Source organism: Tamandua tetradactyla, chromosome 2, assembly GCF_023851605.1.
Source record: "Tamandua tetradactyla isolate mTamTet1 chromosome 2, mTamTet1.pri, whole genome shotgun sequence".
NCBI lineage: Eukaryota > Metazoa > Chordata > Mammalia > Pilosa > Myrmecophagidae > Tamandua > Tamandua tetradactyla.
In genome coordinates, this window is record NC_135328.1 from 138,091,258 (window position 1) to 138,110,603 (window position 19,346).

The window sequence follows — 19,346 nt, forward strand, 5'->3', positions numbered from 1 at the left end:
ATTTCCTGGAGTGGTTTGGGAGCTCTAAACTGTGTTATTGTTGGGAGGAGGCCTTCCAGATGTTTAAGCCTTATCCTAGCTGTGGGCGGACCTCCAGAATATGTAGCACTTCTTCAGAATCTCAAACCTTAGAAAAAGTACTTCATTTGCTGTTAGTGCAGAAACTTCAGATGTGCTAGTGCACCGGCACAAATGTACGTTGGCTACAAGGTGGCTGGAAACTTCCGGCATGGCTGGAAATGATGTGTTATCAGATCACCAGGGGCCAGAAGCAGTGTGTTGGACATCTGTATTAGTACTAGTATTAGACATTTGGTTCATGTGCTTAATAGACTCCTGATATGATTTCTTTAACATTGCCTCTTTCCTCCTCTTGTTTTCATTGCTAATGCCTTTTTACAGGTGCAACACTAGTTCATGATCATTTCTGGAGTACGACAGGATATCAGTATATATGTTCATTTAAAAAGAGAGATTGGGCGGTGCAATCAGCAGCAGAGTTCTCGCCAAGCGGGAGACCTGGGTTCAATTCCCAGTGCCTGCCCATGCAAAAGAAAAAAGAGGTTAAGGTAGTTCCAAGAACACAATGTTTTTGAAATGGTGCAGAAACTCAAAGATAGTATAAGCCGAGGGTTGGTAGTAAGGAGGTGGTCAAAAGTGACTCCTTATCTAAAGCTCTTTAGTACCTACGTGATGTGATTCATTTTTAGTTTATGCTTATTACTTAACAAACCCATGTAACTAAACTTTCAGAGTCTTTTAAAACAAGAAAGGTTTTTGGAAGATTTTTTTCTCTAATGAGACAGAAGGATTCCATTCGTGGTGTAGAGGTTTGTTGAAGCAGTGACATTACACTAGTTAGGTGGTTTAAAAGAAACTTTATCTGTGTGGCTGGTGATGAGAAAAAGGCAGATTTCAGTCCGTGGTAAGCTGGAGTTGGATGTTCAGAATCGAATGCAGGAAAGTTCTCAAGTGGGCAAAAAGGACCTCCTCAAGCCAACCTCATCTTTCTCCTTTTATTCTCTTAGTACGAGGGAAATATGTACTCTAGTCTTTAGGACTATATTTCATGAAACCGAAACCTGAGTTAGGCTGCGATCTCCCCAAGGGCATTGTTCATTACCAGAAATGTAGTTGAGAACAGCAGTCTGCTCAGGAGGTATCTGATGACTGAGTTCTTGAATGTTTCAGGTGACAAATCAGGTTCCCTAGCCCCATCATGCTGAGACTGTGTGCTGGCAGGCTGAGGAAACCATGAGGATTGTTTCCTATTACATCATTCAATATTTGAGCATCACCATTTGCTTAGCCCTGTTTTAACGAATCTGGGGACTCAAAACATTTAGAAATGTTTTTTCCTCAAAGAATTTACATGGATCATCAAGATTTGAGTTATTCACAAACTGAATTATAACAGGAAAAGGCTAAGTGTGGACAACTTTTTTGTGGAAAGGGTGCTGGAGTGGGTGTCCAAAGACCAAAGTTTTTGCTCCAGCTCTGCCACTGGCAGTCAGAGTGAGTGTGGGCCAATCACTTAACCTCTCCAGGTTTTTGTCTCTGGGAACAAAGGGGTTTGAACAAATGACCTCTAAGCTGATTTAGTGCCAACTCTGTGAGGCTGCCAGAAAGTCTGGGGTAGAAAGGGGCTTGAGGGTTGCTCGTGATCCCTGTTAAACTCTGCAAATGTTTGTTTAAGCTTTAGCAAAGGGCCATCCTTTCCCACTAGCTTCAGGATCCTCTCACTATGTAAGTGCGTAAAATATCAATTTTGTTTCTATATCCTGTTTTTTTCCCCAAAGACTCGTATAGCAGTTTACAGAGAAATGGAATCCCAGCCCTAGTTCTGAACTGATTTGGCTAGATTTGATACACTCTTCCTTTCTAGAAAATGGCTTTTCAGTCAGAATAACCCAAATGATTGTATTTCACACCTCTTTCATTTTTATGATACTTTTCAAAGACTTATTCTGTCACTCTCAGTAAAACCATCAGGCAGGGTTCAGCAGGCTCAACAGTAACCAAACCAGATGTGTCAAGACCTAATAATGAGGCTGAGGGTTTGATGCATTTCTTTCTGTTGGGAAGGCAAGGGCACTCAGAGTCCCTGTTGCTACCACCTTTTTTGGTCAGGAAGAAAAAAAAAACAGAGACTCTTGCCCTGCGTTGAGAACCAGAGTTCAAATTACAATTCTGCCCTTGAATTTTTTTCTGAGATCTCAAACACTGGGCAGGAAAACCAGTGCCAGTGATGGTGATAGTAGTTCTCAAGAGACTGATAGGAGCCCAGAGCAGAGGCTTGATTGTAAAACCCCAGAGGGGATGGCAGGGCAGGGCTGCTGGACCTGGGCGGTGAGGGGACAATGCCCCCAGGCACTGCCCCACCTGACTGACTGCTTACCTGAACTCAGGGATCCCAAAATAGCATCTTCCAGGGTGCAGGAATAGATGACATTCTTGTCATTAGCATATTTTAAAAATGCCTGTGTCCTATTAGGAAGCCTTTTGTCTATAAGTGCTGCCCTATGAATTGACTTGAGGAAAAGCTGCTAGGGGATGCCACTTCTGACGACGACGTGGTAAAACAGAATGGTCCCTTCTCCCATCCCCTCCAAAAAGCAAACACATTCGAAATCATTCTGCGAATTGTTTTCTCTTCTCTGAGCTGTGGCCACTTGCTTCTGAAGGATTTGAAGAATGGGAGGGGAATTCCGGAATTCCTAGGTTCCTAGGGCATATTTGAGCGAGCTCACAGGCAAGTTATTTTCCGCTCCTTTTTCCTAACACCTTCCTTCCACCCCTCCCTTCTCCCCCACCCCCTTGATGGCTATGTTTTCTGATGGTGCTGATGATCATCATTACAGAAGCGTGCTAACAAAACGGCTCTACAGAAAAATGATCCTGCCTGAGAATTGATCTGCTAGGGGGTAATTTGAAAAGTGGAATCTGAAGCTCTGGCAGCCCCAAGAAAATTACTGTCTTGCTCAATGGGATTAGTTGTCCAAGATGAAGAATATTTTCTTCCTGTCTTCTGATTGCTCTGCCTTCACTACTTTTTCCTTTCCTCTTCTTTTGTCCCAATGCTGGATCCCACAGCCAGCAACTCCTGATTATCAGCACGGAAACATAAGCAGAGGTTAATATGGTTATGTGAAAGTGGACTTCCCTTTCTTTTACAAGAAAGAATACGGAATCGGATTTATGAGGAAATTCTGCTGCACTCACATTGTATTTTTCATGAGACTCTCATCATTTATTTATCAGAGCAGAAATCATTGTTTCTGATGGAGTCCAGGGCTAGATCTTCACCTCTCCCCTGTCTTATCTGTCCATCTCTGACTGAGAACAGCTTTGTGTCCAGAAAGGGTATGACAAGCTCAGGCTCTGTGTGTCTAGGACGCAGTGGACGCAGCATTCGCGAAGGTTCATTTGTTAGCAGGAGGTGATTGTCCAAAAAGTGTGTGTGGGGGATGTGGGGATGCAGTTAGGGATTAAGTTCTCGACCAAATCCCTAGCATATACCTACCTGTGGCTCCCACATCAGAGGAGGGAGGAGGTCTGATATGATCGGGGCTGTGGATTGGGAAAGGTCGTAAAACGTGAGGGAATGTGGTCCACTCAGGCTGGGAGAAGAGAGCAATGTGAAAGGATGTTGGGAGGGAGTGTGTTTGTGCAGTAGAGCATTTCTCACCTCCCTTCTCCCTGTAATATATAATCTCAAACTGTTGCGGCAGTAGGTGTAACTGTGTGGTAGGGGCAAGGACAGTTGCCCGGAGTCCAGGAGAGTGGCTGGCATGCCTCTTTGTTCATCCCCTCATCCTTCATTAGTATCAGTTGTGGGATGCCCACTGTGGCTCAGGCACCTGCATGCCAGCTGCTGAGGAGATGAAGAATAAGACCTGGTCGCCCCTGTAGGAGTTCACTGCCCAGAGGGGAGACAGCAGAGTCAACCAGCAATGACAGTGAGTAGCCCACTTAAGAGAGGTGAGCCCAGGGGTGCTGGGTGGAACTCAGGTTGCCTTCTTTGGCTCTAAAGGTTGAGGAAGGGCTTTCTGGAAGAGCTGCCATTTAGGCTGACACCCAGTTTAAACAAGCTGAGCACTTTGTGGGCAATGTCCTTTCTCAGTGGGGGTTCCAGCATAATTCCCATCCTGTCTCAGTGGAAGACAAGTCCCTTCCCTATGGCTTGGGAACCCTGCTTATATCCAGGGGATCTTACCCCACCCACCCCTCTCTTCCTCACCTTGTCTGCAACGTTTCTTTCTTCACTGTTTTTCTCCCTGCTTTGTAAAATGTATTCAGATCTTTTGTATCTTAAAAGTTTAAAGCAACAATAATAAAAGCCCTCCATTGACTAATCAGTGTATAGCTACTACCCTGTGTTCGGCTCACACTAAGCATCTGTGGTAGTTAGATTCAGGTGTCAACTTGGCTAAGTAAAGTTACCTAGTTCTGTTGCTGTGGTCATGAGCTAATGGCATGTGAACCTCATCTGTTTCTGATTACATCTGCAGTTGGCTAGGAGATGTGCCTGCTGCATTGAATGATGTTTGATTTCATTGGCTGGTGCTTAAATGAGAGAGCTCAATGTAGCACAGCCCAAGCAGCTCAGCATACCTCATCTCAGCATTCGCAGCCTAGCCCAGGCCTTTGGAGATGCAGAAAGGAATCACCCTGGGGAAAGTTGTTGGAACCCAGAGGCCTGGAGAGAAGGCCAGCAGAGATTACCCTGTGCCTTCCCACGTAAGAAAGAACCTCAGTTGAAAGTTAACTGCCTTTCCTCAGAAGGATTATACGTTAACTAAATAAATTCCCTTTTATTGAAAGGCAGTCCATCTCTGGTGTGTTGTATTCCAGCAGCTAGCAAACTAGAACAGCATCTTAGGAGAGAAGGCCACAGTTACTGTCACGCTTCCTTCTTCAAACATGGGCAGAGAGACTTCTTCCCCCAACTTTCTTGTCTTTAGCCAGTGGATGCTGATACTGTCACCCATTCCTTCTTAGTTTCCTAGGGCTTCCGTAACATAGCACCACAAATCGAGTGGCTTTAAAAATAAAAATTTATTCTTTTAAAGTTCTGGAGGCTAGAAGTCTGAAATCAAGGTGTCAGCAAGGTCACACCCCCTCCTAGGGCTCTAAGAGAAGAATCCTTTACCTCTTCTTAGCTTCTGGTGGTAGTAGCATGATCACCCCAGTCTCTGCCTCTGCCATCACATAGCCATCTTCTACCTGTGTATGTGTGTGTTTCTGTCTCTTCTCTTCTTATAAGGACACCATAGTTTGATAAGATATCAGACTTGCTCCGATTTGACAAGTAGGTGTGTCATTTTGGATATCATTTCCTCCTCCTGCCCTTCGTTCTTGACTTTTCTCTCTCTCTACAATTCCTCACGATCTCTGTATAAGGTTAGTGAAATAGTCAGGTTCGTGTGTCAACATGGCCAGGTGATGGTGCCCAGTTGTCTAGTCAAGCAAGCACTGGCCTATCTGTTGCTATGAGGACATTTCATGATCTTAAATCATGAGCACGTTTGTTTACATCCATGGCTGATTACATCCATGGCTAAGGGGAGTATCTTCTGCAATGAGTGACACTTAATCTAATCACCCAAAGACCTTTTTTATGCACAGGCAGGCACTGGGAACTGAACCCAGGTCTCTGGCATGGCAGGTGAGAACTCAGCCTGTTGAGCCACCGTGGCCTGCCCCACCCAAAGACTTTTCAGAAGAATTCAGAAGACAGAATCTGTCTTTCCACTTCAGCCAGCCTTTCCTGTGGAGTTCACTGGGGACCTTCATTGGAGCTGTCAGCTTGCAGCCTGCCCTACAGATTTGGACTCTTATGTCCCCATGGTTGTGTGTGAGACACTTTTATAAATCCCATATTTACAGATCTCTTCTGTTGGTTCTGTTTCTTTAGACAACCCTGACTGATCAGTAAGCCCTTGGCCTCCTACCCCTTGGTGCCTGCTGTACTGATTGGCAGAGACCCAGGGTCTGGAGGCCAGTTGAGAAGGACGGCAAATGGCATGTCTTGATGGTGGTCCTATTCATTGCCTATTTGGATTTGTGTAATGATTTTTGTGAGGAAGGAAGTTGAGCCGAATCCCTCGGTTGCTCTGTGACATTTGCATTCCATCCCTGTGAGTGTACCTTTGGGGCCTTATGCACACAGAAACTCCCCTTCCTTGCACCTGACCTTCCCTAACCAGCTTGTGACATCCACATTTGTTTCCAGTGTCTGCCTTATTCTAGTGATCTGGGTACAAAACCTCCTAGATATAACCCTCTCACCCCAGCACCTAGTCTGTTGGCAGCATGCTCCTGGGACTGAAATGCCTCACAGATCCATCCCCTCCTTGTGTCCTCACCACTTTCATGCCCTCTTTCAGACCCCATCTTTTTTTTTTTTAATTTTTTTAATTGTATAATATATATACAAAGCAAAAGAATAAAAAAGCAATAGTTTTCAAAGCACTCTTCAACAAGTAGTTACAGGACAGATCCCAGAGCTTGTCATGGGCTACCATATAATCCTCTCATATTTTTCCTTCCAGCTTCTCCAGAATATAGGAGCAGCTATATATGAAAAAAATAAGGTTAGCCTTCTCTTATCATCACAATTGACTTTTTTTCCTTCCTTTTTTGTGAACAATAACATATATACAAAAAAGCTATAAGTTTCCAAACACAGTACCACAATTAGTTGTAGAACATATTTCCAACTTTGACATGGGTTATGATTTCACAATTTCAGGTTTTTACTTCTAGCTGCTCTAAAATACTGGAGATTAAAAGAGATGTTTTAATGATTCAGTGTTCATATTCATTTAAGTCCTATCTTCTAGCTATAATTCCACCATCACCTTTGATCTTTCCATACCTCTCATTAGGGTTGTTTAGGCTATGGCAATTCTTTATTTTTTATCTTGGAAGGGTCTGTCACTAATATGGGGTAGGGAGATGGAACTATCTGATGTTCTGGAGAGACTGGTCTAGGTTTCAGGACTTATCTGGACCAGGGACCCATCTGGAGGTTGTAGGTTTCTGGAAAGTTACTCTAGTGCATGGAACCCTTGTGGAATCTTATATATTGTCCTAGGTGTTCTTTAGGATTGGCTGGAATGGTCCCGGTTGGGGGTTGGCAGGTTATGATAGGTAGCAAGTTCTACCTGAAGCTTGTGTAAGGGCAACCTCCAGAGTAGCCTCTTGACTCTCTTTGAACTCTCTCTGCCACTGATACTTTATTAGTTACACTTCTTTTCCCCCTTTTGGTCAGGATGGAATTGTTGCTCCCACAGTGCCAGGTCTGGATTCATCCCTGGGAGTCATCTCCCTTGTCGCCAGGGAGACTTTCACCTGTGGATGTCATGCCCCACATAGTGGGGAGGGCAATGATTTCACTTGCAGAGTTGGGAGGCCCCATCACCTCTTATTCACACTTTTGCCTTGTTTTTCCACCTGAGCTTCTGGGCTCTTCTGCTAATCCTCAAGCTGTTTTCCCTGTTTAACCCTCCAATACTCACTGCTCTGCTCTTGAACTCCACATGGGATTCCTTGCCCAACCTCGCTTTCTAGGGTCACCCTCATATGTCTTTAATGCCCTTTTCCAACTCCATTTATTCATTCAGCAATCATTTGTGGAACGCTTTCTATGTTGGACAGTGTGGTGGATTCCAGGGACATGAAAAAGTCACAGGACTTGTCATTGAAGGGCTCACGGCCAGATTTGAAAGGTGGCCATTGTACAACTAATTAAATTCAGAGCTACATTCATGTTCTAGTCAGGGAACAAGGAAGGGAACCATGAACTCTGCTTGGTTGAGCTGGGGCTTGGGGGGCAGTTCGGTTAAAGAAGTCTCCAGAGGATGATACCTGAACTTGGCCTTAAAGAGGAGGGGCTGCTTCCCTGGGGTGGGAGGGGATCAGGGAAAGCACTCCCAGTACATCTCTCCCACCACCCTGGATTATAACTATTAAGTCCACTTACTGGTCCCTAAGCATGCAAACGCACCTCACCCCCTCCCGGCCCCTGGCCGTGCTCATCGCTCACTACCGCTGTCTGAATGCCATCCATACCTCCCTTCCACAGAATTCTGCCTACTGAAGTCCTGCCCATTGTTCAAGATTCCATCTCCTCCCTAAACCTTTCCTGACCACATCGCCCTCCTCAACTCCCTTTGGCATTTTTATATCTGCTGTGGCACTTAGCATTTTGTATTCTTTTTGTTTGTTTGCTTTCCCTAGTCTCACCTCTACATATAACCCCCCTGGAAGGACTAACTTGGCCATTGAATTGAAAACTAGTCAGCACTTTTCTGAGCAAAAGCAACATGCAAAATGAAACATGCAGGGAAATCTCTATATAGGTGCATTAGGATGGTTGTGTTCGTGTGTGTGAAATAATACAGTATCAGCCATAAGACACTCGGCATTCACGAAATGTCCTCAAAGGCCCTTTTCCTCTCTCTATTGATGTAGGGTTTGATGACCTTCACGTGTGTGCTGACCCAGGCGTACCTGAGAATGGCTTCCGGACCCCGAGCGGAGGGGTTTTCTTTGAAAGTTCAGTAACCCGATTTCACTGTCAAGACGGATTCAAGCTGAAGGGCTCTACAAAAAGACTGTGCATGAAACATCTTAACGGAACACTAGGCTGGATCCCCAGTGATAGACCGATCTGCGTGCAAGAAGGTAAAATGCTTCCCTCCCTGTGGAAGCGACTTGTATGGCTTGGCTTGCGTGGACCGCTGATGTGCAAAGCTGAGTGTAACTGATGGGTACATCCCCTGGGCCTTTTGTTTCAGGTCTTCACCTGCTTGAGGACTGAAAAGCTTGCGTGTGTAATGAGGGCTGGGATGGGGGTAAATTAATCTCAGCATTAGAGATAATAGTCTTCATCTCTCTCTCAATTACAACCCAGTTTATCACCATTTTTATCAATGCAAGAGAGCACCTCAGATACATGAAGGCTATTTATTATTAGCCTGCCAATTCAGCACTCATTTCCGTGTTACTCAATAAAAGTGTAATAAATATATTGTCCCCAAACTGCATATGATGATACAGAACATGTATGTTACTCAGAGGATTGAATCAGTTACTACTTATCCGTTCTCTGTTAGATATGATTCGTTTAAGGAAAGAATAAACTGTGTCAAGCAGTGAAAGAATGACAAGGTCGATATTTATAGCAATTATCCCTAAATTTATTGTCACAAGATATTTATTTACTTCTATTAATTATTCCTCATTCTGTTGGTTGAAACAACTTGATTTTTTTTTTACTCCAAGTAGATACATTTAGAGTTTTAAAAATGCATTGAGTTTAATTAATTGGAATGCCAAATTGTTGATTTTAGATCTCAGAGGGTCAGCAAAGGAGGTATGGCATGAATCGAGAATTAATTCTAGCCCCAAATTTCCATGAGGCAAAGAACTTATATTTCATTGGGTTCATTAGAAATTAGTTTCAGTTTCTCTTCATAACATTATTGATTATGCTTTGGGATGTTGCTTTTATAATAACGATTTGTAAAATACTGCTCTGATTTACTATGTATTTTCTTTATGAAACTTTTGTAATAATTCAATCCAACAAGCAGTTATGCTCCTCCTTGCTGGAATTTAGAGGATGGAGACAATAGTGTCTTTGCCCTTGAAGTATTTGCTTTCTCTTATTTTCAAGATAAAGAAAAAAAGCCAAAATTAGTATAATAAACAGTTAACGTTTTAGAAAATAAGTTTATTTTCTCCTGTTGCATGTGGCCCAGGCAAATTGTTGCTTCCATAGGATTCTATTTAATTAAAACTATTTGGTTCATGTATGTAGGCCTCCCTACTAAAACATATGGCCTAAGATACACAGTACTTAAAACCCAGATAAGCTCAAGAATATGAGAAATCAAAGAAAACCAAAATATGCTCCTGGTCCTCTGTTATTTTATTGTCCTGGAAAAAAGAAAAGTCTATTACTTTAAGATGAACTTCTTTCGAATCCTGTCATAACTACATAACATGGAAATGCCAAGAAAGGGAATGAGAATCACCTGGAGCGGGCGGTCTTTTATTGCACAGGTCTGCGTGCATCGCTCTTAACACACAGATCCTAACGTGTGGGGAGGGGCTGTAGCTTGGGGGGGGAGGCACCGGTGGGTCAGTTATAACGTGAAATGAGACCATGGGTTTCCAGAGGGTCCAGGGCTCCATATTCCAGGCATGATGTTATGCTTTTGTCTTCGTTTGGGAAAGCATGGAAAAACAGGGGTTGCTTCCTGAAGTACAATGATGTATTTATTTTTACTATTAATAGAAATTTCTTTGGTCCTTGAAAGATCTTTATAAAGAGATAGCTTTTGTTTCCCTGACAGTAAAGAAAATCATGATTGTTTCTGTCCTCAGCCTTCTTTATTCTATGTGGTTTCGGGGGTGGAGGCATAGCAGAGAAGCTAAGTCTTCTTTTTTTTCGGCCCTGTTTTGTAAATGGCCCTTGCTCCCTGATCAGGATTTATGCCAGGCAAATAGTAAAGTCCCCTGAATTCATTTGTTGCCCTTGTCAGGTAACTCTTAAAAGGCTACTGAATTTTTGTAGTGGTGGCAATAATAGCAATAATAAATTATCACATTTTTATAGCCCATTAAAGTTGAAAGGTACTTTCAGAATTACTGTCTCATTTAACATGCCCAACCAGCCTCCAAGATGGATCTTCTTGTCCTCATATCCACATTAGGAAACTGCGGTTCAGAGAGGTTTGGTCCCTTTGTCAAGGTAGCTCAGCAATGAGTAAGCAGCAGAGCTGGAATTAGTTCTGTGCCAGCATTTTTTCCTCTATAAGGTTGTGTCTCACCTTCTTTGTATCACAAAAGCACCACTTCAATCAATTATGCAAGAGCAAATTGTTAGGACAAACAGCATTATAGAGTTTCCCGGTTAAAGGGACTCATAGAAACCAGATAACCCAAGCCTTCATGCTGATCTTGCTTTTTGTTTGACCAGTAGAGAAACTGAGTCTCAGAGAAGTTAAGAGCCTTCCCAGAGTTGAATGGCAGTTTAGGGACGGACCCTTTCTAGCCCAGGTCTCCTGTCTCCTGGGCTCCTTCCAGTCCTCTATGCTGCCTTTGACACAGATGTTTAAATGTTAAGTTCCTGTGTCTTAAAGTGCTTTATAAGAGTAAAGTATTTTACAAATGCAAAGTGCTATTAGGCAAATGTACACTTGTGGCTCACACAGATGCCCCTTCCTTATTCTCCACCTCACTGTGACACAGGATCAGTCATCCTCTATTCTTGTGTGATTCCTTTATTCCTATCTAAATTGCCTAGTCCAAGTAAACTCAACTTATAGAAGTTTGGACTTGCAGAACTGATAGTAGAAGGAATGAATTTTTTTTTTTGGTGGAGGTGGGGGGTGAGCCAGAAGCTTCCAGCTTGAGAGATGTCTGTGCTTTGTCAAGCTGCTTCTATAACACAGGAGCCTGCACGTTCCTGGGCCTGGGTGAGAATGTTTATGGTCCAGGGAGTGGGGAAGGTGACTGGTGTGGTGGAAGGAGATCCTGAAATTGGCCCAGGAGGGAAAATAAGCCCCAAGGCACAGGGCTGCAGGCCTGGCAAGTGCAGGGACCAAAAGCCCCCATGATGGCTCCATCTGGGTCTCTCCTTTCCAAAATCACTCGGCTGGGGCCACTTGGGGGACACTTTTCCCATAAACACATCTCTCGCCACATTGCATAAAAACAGTAGAAGGGAAAAAAGATCAGCTTTATATAAATTTCCTTTACAAACACTTATCCAATGCTTGTGTCAAATCAGGACGTGCAAGGATGCCAGCCCTGCCCTTCAAACCTTACAGTACTGTGATGATTTAGATCACGGTTTGCACACCATAAAGCAAGTGGTATATTTTTTAAAATAAATATCCCAAAGACATTAAAATAAAATTAATTTAGGATCCATTCATATTATGAACAAACATTTTAGGGTGGGGGAAGGGATTCTGCCTATGTCTTGCCCAAACCTGCTATCATAGTAGTGAAAATATTTCCTTACTTCATCATCTCTTTTTCTCGGGGGGGAGGGGGTGGTGCATGGTTGGGGAATTGAACCCAGCTCTCCCGCATGGAAGGCAAGCATTTTACCACTGAACCACCCATGCACCCTGTTAGTTTGTATTTTATAATAATGGAACAATATTGATCAGTACAGTTAAGTTAGAGTTATCCAAGGCAAATTGAATTGCCTGTCCTAGGTCATATACTTTTGGGGATGCTGACAAAGATGGACAGAGATTCAGAGTGGCAGCAGTTGAAGGAAAAGGAGGAACATGCCTGAGACCTGTATTGATCTAATCAGTTCAGAACCCAAAGCCTCCATTGGTGTCCCTGCACCCTGCCCACCCCCAATACCTGTTCCCCAGGCTGCATTTTGCCTTTGATCCCCTTCCCCCAACAAGACAGCAAAATATAAAGCTGTGTATCTTATGTATTAGGTACCTATAATTTATGTATATATTGTCTCTTTCATTACTACAATAGCTCTATGAAGTAGGTTCTGTTACCTATTTACAGATGAGAAAGTGGAGGCTCAGACAGGCTACATTTCCCGCAGTCTCACAGGTAATAAGTGGCAGAGTTGGGATTCAAATCCAGATCTGTGCTTTCCAGTATGCTAATCTCGCCTTAGCAAGGATGGTTTTTCTCAGCTGAGTGGAGAAGGGAAACACCTCATAATGGATCCAGGCCCATATCCCTTCAGGGAGGCATCTGTCCATGTCAGGTAGTAGGTTCCCAAAGTCTATGCCAAGGACTGTCTGTGTCAAGTTCCTGTTAAAATATATGCTCATATCTCCTGCATTAGGATTTAGAGGTGGGACCAAGGAAACTGAATTTCTTTTAAAACTCCCAGCCGATTCTACTTTATATATATATATATATATATATATATATATGAGACGTTGTAGAAAAATCATGCTGAAAATACTCCTCTATATTATTAACACTTTGCATTAGTGTGGTATCTTTGTTAATTTTTTAAATTATTTTTTATTGATAAATATTATATATTCACATACCATGTGTGCTGGTTTGAAATGATATATGTACCCTAGAAAAACCATGTTTTAATCCTAATCCCATTTTGTAAAGGCAGCCGTTTCTGCTAATCTCTATTCAGTATTGTATGTTTGAAACTGTAATTAATCATCTCCCTGGAGATGTGATTTTATCAAGAGTGGTTGTTAAACTGGATTCGGTGGAGATGTGTCTCCACCCATTTAGGTGGGTCTTGATTAGTTTACTGAAGTCCTATAAAAGAGAACAACAAGAGAGAAAGCCTGGAGATTCGGAGAGAGCAGAGAATGCTGCAGCACCACGAAGCAGAGAGTCCACCATCCAGCGACCTTTGGAGATGAAGAAGGAAAAGGCCTCCCGGGGAGCTTCATGAAACCGGAAGCCAGGAGAGAAAACTAGCAGATGATGCCATGTTTGCCATATGCCCTTCCGGCTGAGAGATAAGCTCCGGCTATGTTCGCCATGTGCCTTCTCACTTGAGAGAGAAACCCTGAACTTCTTCAGCCTTCTTGAACCAAGGTATCTTTCTCTGGATGCCTTAGATTGGACATTTCTATAGGCTTGTTTTAATTGGGACATTTTCTCAGCCCTAGTACTGTAAACTAGCAACTTATTGAATTCCCCTTTTTAAAAGCCATTCCTTTTCTGGTATATTGCATTCCAGCAGGCAGCAAACTAGAACACTATATAATCATTCAAAGTGTGCAATCCATGGTTCACAATATCATCATATATTTGTGCATTTATCCACATAATTGCCTTTTTTTTCCTGTTTTTGAAAAAAATAACATAAATACAAAAAAGCAATATATTTCAAAGCACATTGCAACATTTAGTTGTAGAACAGATTTCAAAGTTTAGTATGGGTTACAGTTCCACAATTTTAGGTTTTTACTTCTAGCTGCTCTAAGATACTGGAGACTGAAAGAAATATCAATATACTGATTTAGCACTCATTTGTTAAATCTGACCTTCTCTGTATAACTCCACCATCACCTTTAATCTTGTTCCCACTCTTTAGGGGTATTTGAGGTATGCCTATTCTAGCTTTTTCATGTTGGAAGGAGCTGTCAGTTATACGGGATGGGAGATGGAACTAGTTGATGTTTTGGAGAGGCTGGCCCTATAGGTTTCATGACTTATCTGGTCCAGGAACCCATCTGGAGGTTGTAGCTTTCTGAAAAGCTACCCTAGTGCATGGAACTTTTGTAGAATCTTATATAATACTGTAGATGTGTTTTAGGATTGGCAGGAATGGCTTTGGTTGGGGTTTGGCAAATTATGATAGGTAGCAATATCTAACTGAAGCTTGCATAAGAGTGACCTTCAGAGTAGTCTCTTGACTCTATTTGAACTCTCTCAGTCTCTGACACCTTATTTGTTACACTTCTTTTCCTCCTTTTGGTCAGGATGGCATTTGTTAAATTGCTTTTTAATTAGAGAAGTTATAGAAAAATCATGCTGAAACACAGACTTCCCATATATTCCCCCATATTATGAAGACTTTGCATTAGTGTGGTATCTTTGTTACAACAGAAAAAAGAATATTATTATAACTGTACTAACTATAGTCCATAATTTACATTAGGGTTCATTTTTGGGGTTGTAAAATCTTATGGTTGTTTATTAAAAAAATTTATTCTAGTAACATCTATATTTAACCTAAAATTTCCCCTTTTAACCACATTTAAATATATAATTCATGTTGTTAATTACATTCTCAGTGTTGTGCAACCATTGCCATCATCCATTACCAAAAGTTTTTCATCATCCAAAAAGAAAATTTGTACCAATTAAGCATTAACTTCCTATTCCCAACACTACACTCATTCCTGGTAATCTGTGTTAGAGTTTCTGACTCTATGAATTTTCTTATTCTAATTATTTCATATCACTGAGTCCATATACTATTTGTCTTTTTGTATCTGGCTTATTTCACTCAATATGGTGTCTTCAAGGTTCATTTGTGTTGTTGCATGTATCAGGACTTCATTCCATTTTACAACTGAATAATATTCCATTGTGTGTATATCACATTTTGTTTATCCATTCATCTGTTAATCAACATTTGGGTTGCTTCCATCTTTTGGCAATTGTGAATAATGCTTCTGTGAACATCATTGTGCAAATATCTGTTCAAGTCTTTCAATTCTTTGGAGTATGAACTTAGAAGTGGAGTCATGTGGTAATTCTATACTTAACTTTCTGTTAACTGAGGAACTGCCAAACTGTCTTCCACAGCAGCTGCACCATTCCCTCCATCAATGAACAAGTGCCCCTGTTCCTCCATGTCCGCTCCAGCATTTTCTTTCTTTTTTTTTTCAATAGTAACTGTTCTAGTGGGTGTGTTGTGGTTTTGATTTGTATTTCCCTAATGGATAATGATATTGAGCATCTTTTCTTATGTTTTCTGGGCATTTGTATATCTTCTTTGGAGAAATATCTGTTCTTTTGCCCATTTTTTACTTGGATTTATGTTTTTGTTGTTGTGTTGTAGGATTTCTTTATATATTGTGAATATTAGACCATTATCAGATATGTAGTTTCTAAATATTTTATCTTATTCTGTAGGTTGCATTTTTACTTTCATGATGTAGTTCCTTTGATGCACACAAGTTTTTAATCTTTTTTTTTGGCCTGGGCAGGCATCAGGAATTGAACTCGGGTCTCTGGCATGGCAGGCGAGAACTCTGCCTGCTGAGCCACCGTGGCCTGCTCTGCAAAGTTTTTAATTTTGATCTATTTTTTCTCTTGTAGCTCATGATTTGGGCATAAAATCTAAGAAACCATTTGTGTTAGTTAGATTCAGTTGTCAACTTGGCCAGGTGAGCATACCTAATCTTGTTGCTGTGGACATAAGCCAATGGTACGTGAACCTCATCTGTTGCCAATTACATCTGCAGTCGGCTAGGAGGCGTGTCTGCTGCAGTGAGTGACCTTTGACTTAATTGGCTGGTGCTTAAATGAGAGATGGCAACGTAGCACTGCTAAGCAGCTCGGCATTCCTCATCTCAGCACTTGCAGCTCAGCCCAGGCCTTTGGAGATGGAGAAAGAAATCACCCCAGGGAAAGTTGTTGGAACCCAGGGGCCTGGAGAGAAGACCAGCAGAGACCATCTTGTGCCTTCCACATAAGAAAGAACCTCAGTGGAAAGTTAGCTGCCTTTCCTCTGAAGAACCAACAAAATAAATCCTCTTTTATTAAAAGCCAGTCCATCTCTGGTGTGTTGCATTCTGGCAGCTAGCAAACTAGAACAGATTTGGTACTGGAGAGTGGGGTGCTGCTGCAGTTTGCAAAAACCAGATATGTTTGAACGGTGCTTTGGATGGCTAAGGGGAAGATTTTGGAGGAATTGTGAAGAGAATGATGGAGAAGACCTGGAGTGCATGAAGGGACTGTTGGTGTAAATGGAACCACTGCCAATCTTGACAAAGGAGGACACAAAAGGGAGAGACTGGAGTTTGCAGAGTGAGAACCATGGACGCTCAGGTCTGAAGCCAAGAAACCTCGGCCAGGAGAGTGGACCCACCTGTATACATGGAGAGGGGGAGTTTACCCTGAAGGGTGATGATGAGCCTCTCATCTGTTGCAGTGGAAGAGTTGTGTAGCCTTAGGCCTTGGAGAAGGTAGAGCACGCTCCTTGGGGGACTGGGAGAGCCTGGATGCCACCATGTGGAGGGCTTGAGCGTGTGCCCCAGAAATGGCAGAGAGCCCAGGGGTGGCCCTGATGCCTGGAGAGAGTGGAGCCCAGAGGTGGTCTCCTCGATGTTCCCCGAGGTTGATTTGGAAAGAGGCGGGCCACTGCATAGGCCCTCGGAAAGGGTGGGATTGCCACTTTCTACAGCCGAAGGATGAATGACTTTCAGACTTTGAAATCCAGTGGTGTTTGCCTGCAGGTTTTCCTTCCAGTTTCTCCCTATGGATCCGGTGTTTATCCTTCTTTGCATATTGGCATCAGATAACTTGTTTTGAGATTCACAGGCCCACAGCAAGAAGAGAAGTTTTTGTACCTGTTTAAGGTGATGCTTGAAGTTGCCAAGTTGACAAGGGGTGGACATGTGTTAGTTAGATTCAATTGTCAACTTGGCCAGGTAAGCATACCTAATCTTGTTGCTGTGGACATAAGCCAATGGTACGTGAACCTCATCTGTTGCCAATTACATCTCCAGTCGGCTAGGAGGCGTCTGCTGCAGTGAGTGACCTTTGACTTAATTGGCTGGTGCTTAAATGAGAGATTGCAACGTAGCACAGCTAAGCAGCTCGGCATTCCTCATCTCAGCACTTGCAGCTTAGCCCAGGCCTTTGGAGATGGAGAAAGAAATCACCCTGGGGAACATTGTTGGAACCCGGGGGCCTGGAGAGAAGACCAGCAGAGACCATCTTGTGCCTTCCACGTAAGAAAGAACCTCGGTGGAAAGTTAGCTGCCTTTCCTCTGAAGAACCAACAAAATAAATCCCCTTTTATTAAAAGCCAATCCGTCTCTGGTGTGTTGCATTCTTGCAGCTAGCAAACTAGAGCATCATTGCCTAACATAAGGTCCTAAAGATGTGTCCCTATGTTTTCTTTAAGGAGTTTTATATTTAGATCTTTGATCCATTTTGAGCTGACTTTTATATATGGTGTGAGGTAGGGGTTCATCATCATTCTTTCATATATGGGTATCCAGTTTTCCCAGCACCGTTTGATGAAGAAACTATTCATTACCAATTGGTGGACTTTGCACCATTGTCAAAATTCTGTTGGCCATAGATGTGAAGGTTGATATCTGAACTCTCAGTTCTCTTCTGCCTGTATGCCAGTACTATGCTATTCTGACTACTGTAGATTTGTGATGAGTTTTAAAATTGCAAAGTATGAGTCCTCCTATTTCATTCTTTTTTTCAAGTTGGCTTTTGTTATTTGGCACCTTTTATGTGTCTATGGAAATTCGATGATTGACTTTTCCATTTCTGCAAAGAATGCTGTTGGAATGTTTATTGGGATTGTATTGAATTGTAAATTGCTTTGGGGAGAATTGACATGTTAACAATATTTGGTCTTCCATTCCATGAACATAGAATGTCCTTCCATTTATTTAGGTCTTCTTTGATTTCTTTTCACAATATTTGTACAAGTCTTTTATATCCTTGATTAAATTTATTCATAGATATTTGATTCTTTTAGCAGCTATTGTAAATGGAATTTTTTAAAATTTCTTCTTCAGGCTATTACTAGTGTATGGAAATACTGATGCTCATATACCCTGCCACTTTGCTGAAAATTTTTATTAGTTTTTATAGCTTTCATGTGATTTTTCAGGATTTTCTGTATCTAGGATCATGTCATTTGCAAATAGGGGATTTTATTTCTTGCTCTCCAATTTGGATGGTTTTATTTCTTTTTCTTGCCTAATTGCTTTTACTAGAACTTCAAGTTCAACGTTGAATAACAGTGCTAACACTGGGCATCCTTGCCTTTTTACTGATCTTAGAGAGAAAGCTTTCATCCTATTCCCATACCATTGATTATGATGTTAACTGTATTTTTTTTTTCATATATACCCATGTTCTTGTTGAGAAATTTTGCTTCTGTTCCTAATTTGCCAAGTGTTTTTATCAAGGAGGGGTACTCAGTTTTATCAAATGACTTTTCTGCTTCAATTAAGATGGTCATGTGATTTTTTGCCTTTGTCCTCATAATGTGATGTGTTAGATTAATTTATTTTCATATGTTTAACTACTGTTGTATACCTGGGATAAATTCCCTTTGATCATGCTGTGTAATTCTTTTAATGTGCTGTTGGGTTCAATTTGCTAGTATTTTGCTGAGGATTTTTGCATCTATGGGCAGAAAGTCTATAATTATCTTTATACAGTGTGTTTCCAAAAATAAAAATAGATTTGTTACTTTTTATGCATTTTCATTTTAGGACCTGTAAGAAGTAAAAAGTGGAGTTATATACCAAAAAGTACAGTACAATAATACTGGCAATTATAATTAACATATGGTTACCTTTACTGGAGGTTTTTATTTCTTTATGCCTCTTTGATCCACTGTCTAGTGCTCCTTTCCTTTCAATCTGAAGAACTCCCTTTGGCATTGCTTGTAGGGCATGCCTAATGGTAGGGCATATCTAGTGGTAACACGCTCCCTCAGCTTTTATTTATCTGGGTATGTCTTAATATCGCCCTCATTTTTGAAAGACACTTATGCTAAATATAAAATTCTTGATCGATGATTGTTTTCTTTCAGAACTTTAAATAACCTATCCTACTACTTTCTTGCTTCCATGGTTTCTGATGAA

The 19,346-nt window shown here is 41.8% G+C and overlaps 1 protein-coding gene across 10 annotated transcripts in view; it reads left to right on the top strand.

Moving 5' to 3' along the window:
• The window catches only part of SUSD4 (sushi domain containing 4), a 158,618-nt gene that overhangs the window by 81,699 nt on the left and 57,573 nt on the right, over positions 1-19,346 (top strand). For all 10 annotated transcript variants that reach the window (XR_013170793.1, XM_077149160.1, XM_077149154.1 and 7 more), the window contains one exon: positions 8,479-8,691. Coding sequence is in view for 9 of the 10 variants with exons in the window: in XM_077149154.1 (XP_077005269.1) it covers positions 8,479-8,691 (213 nt within the window). In the remaining variant the exon portion in view is untranslated. The remainder of the gene's footprint in view (positions 1-8,478; positions 8,692-19,346) is intronic.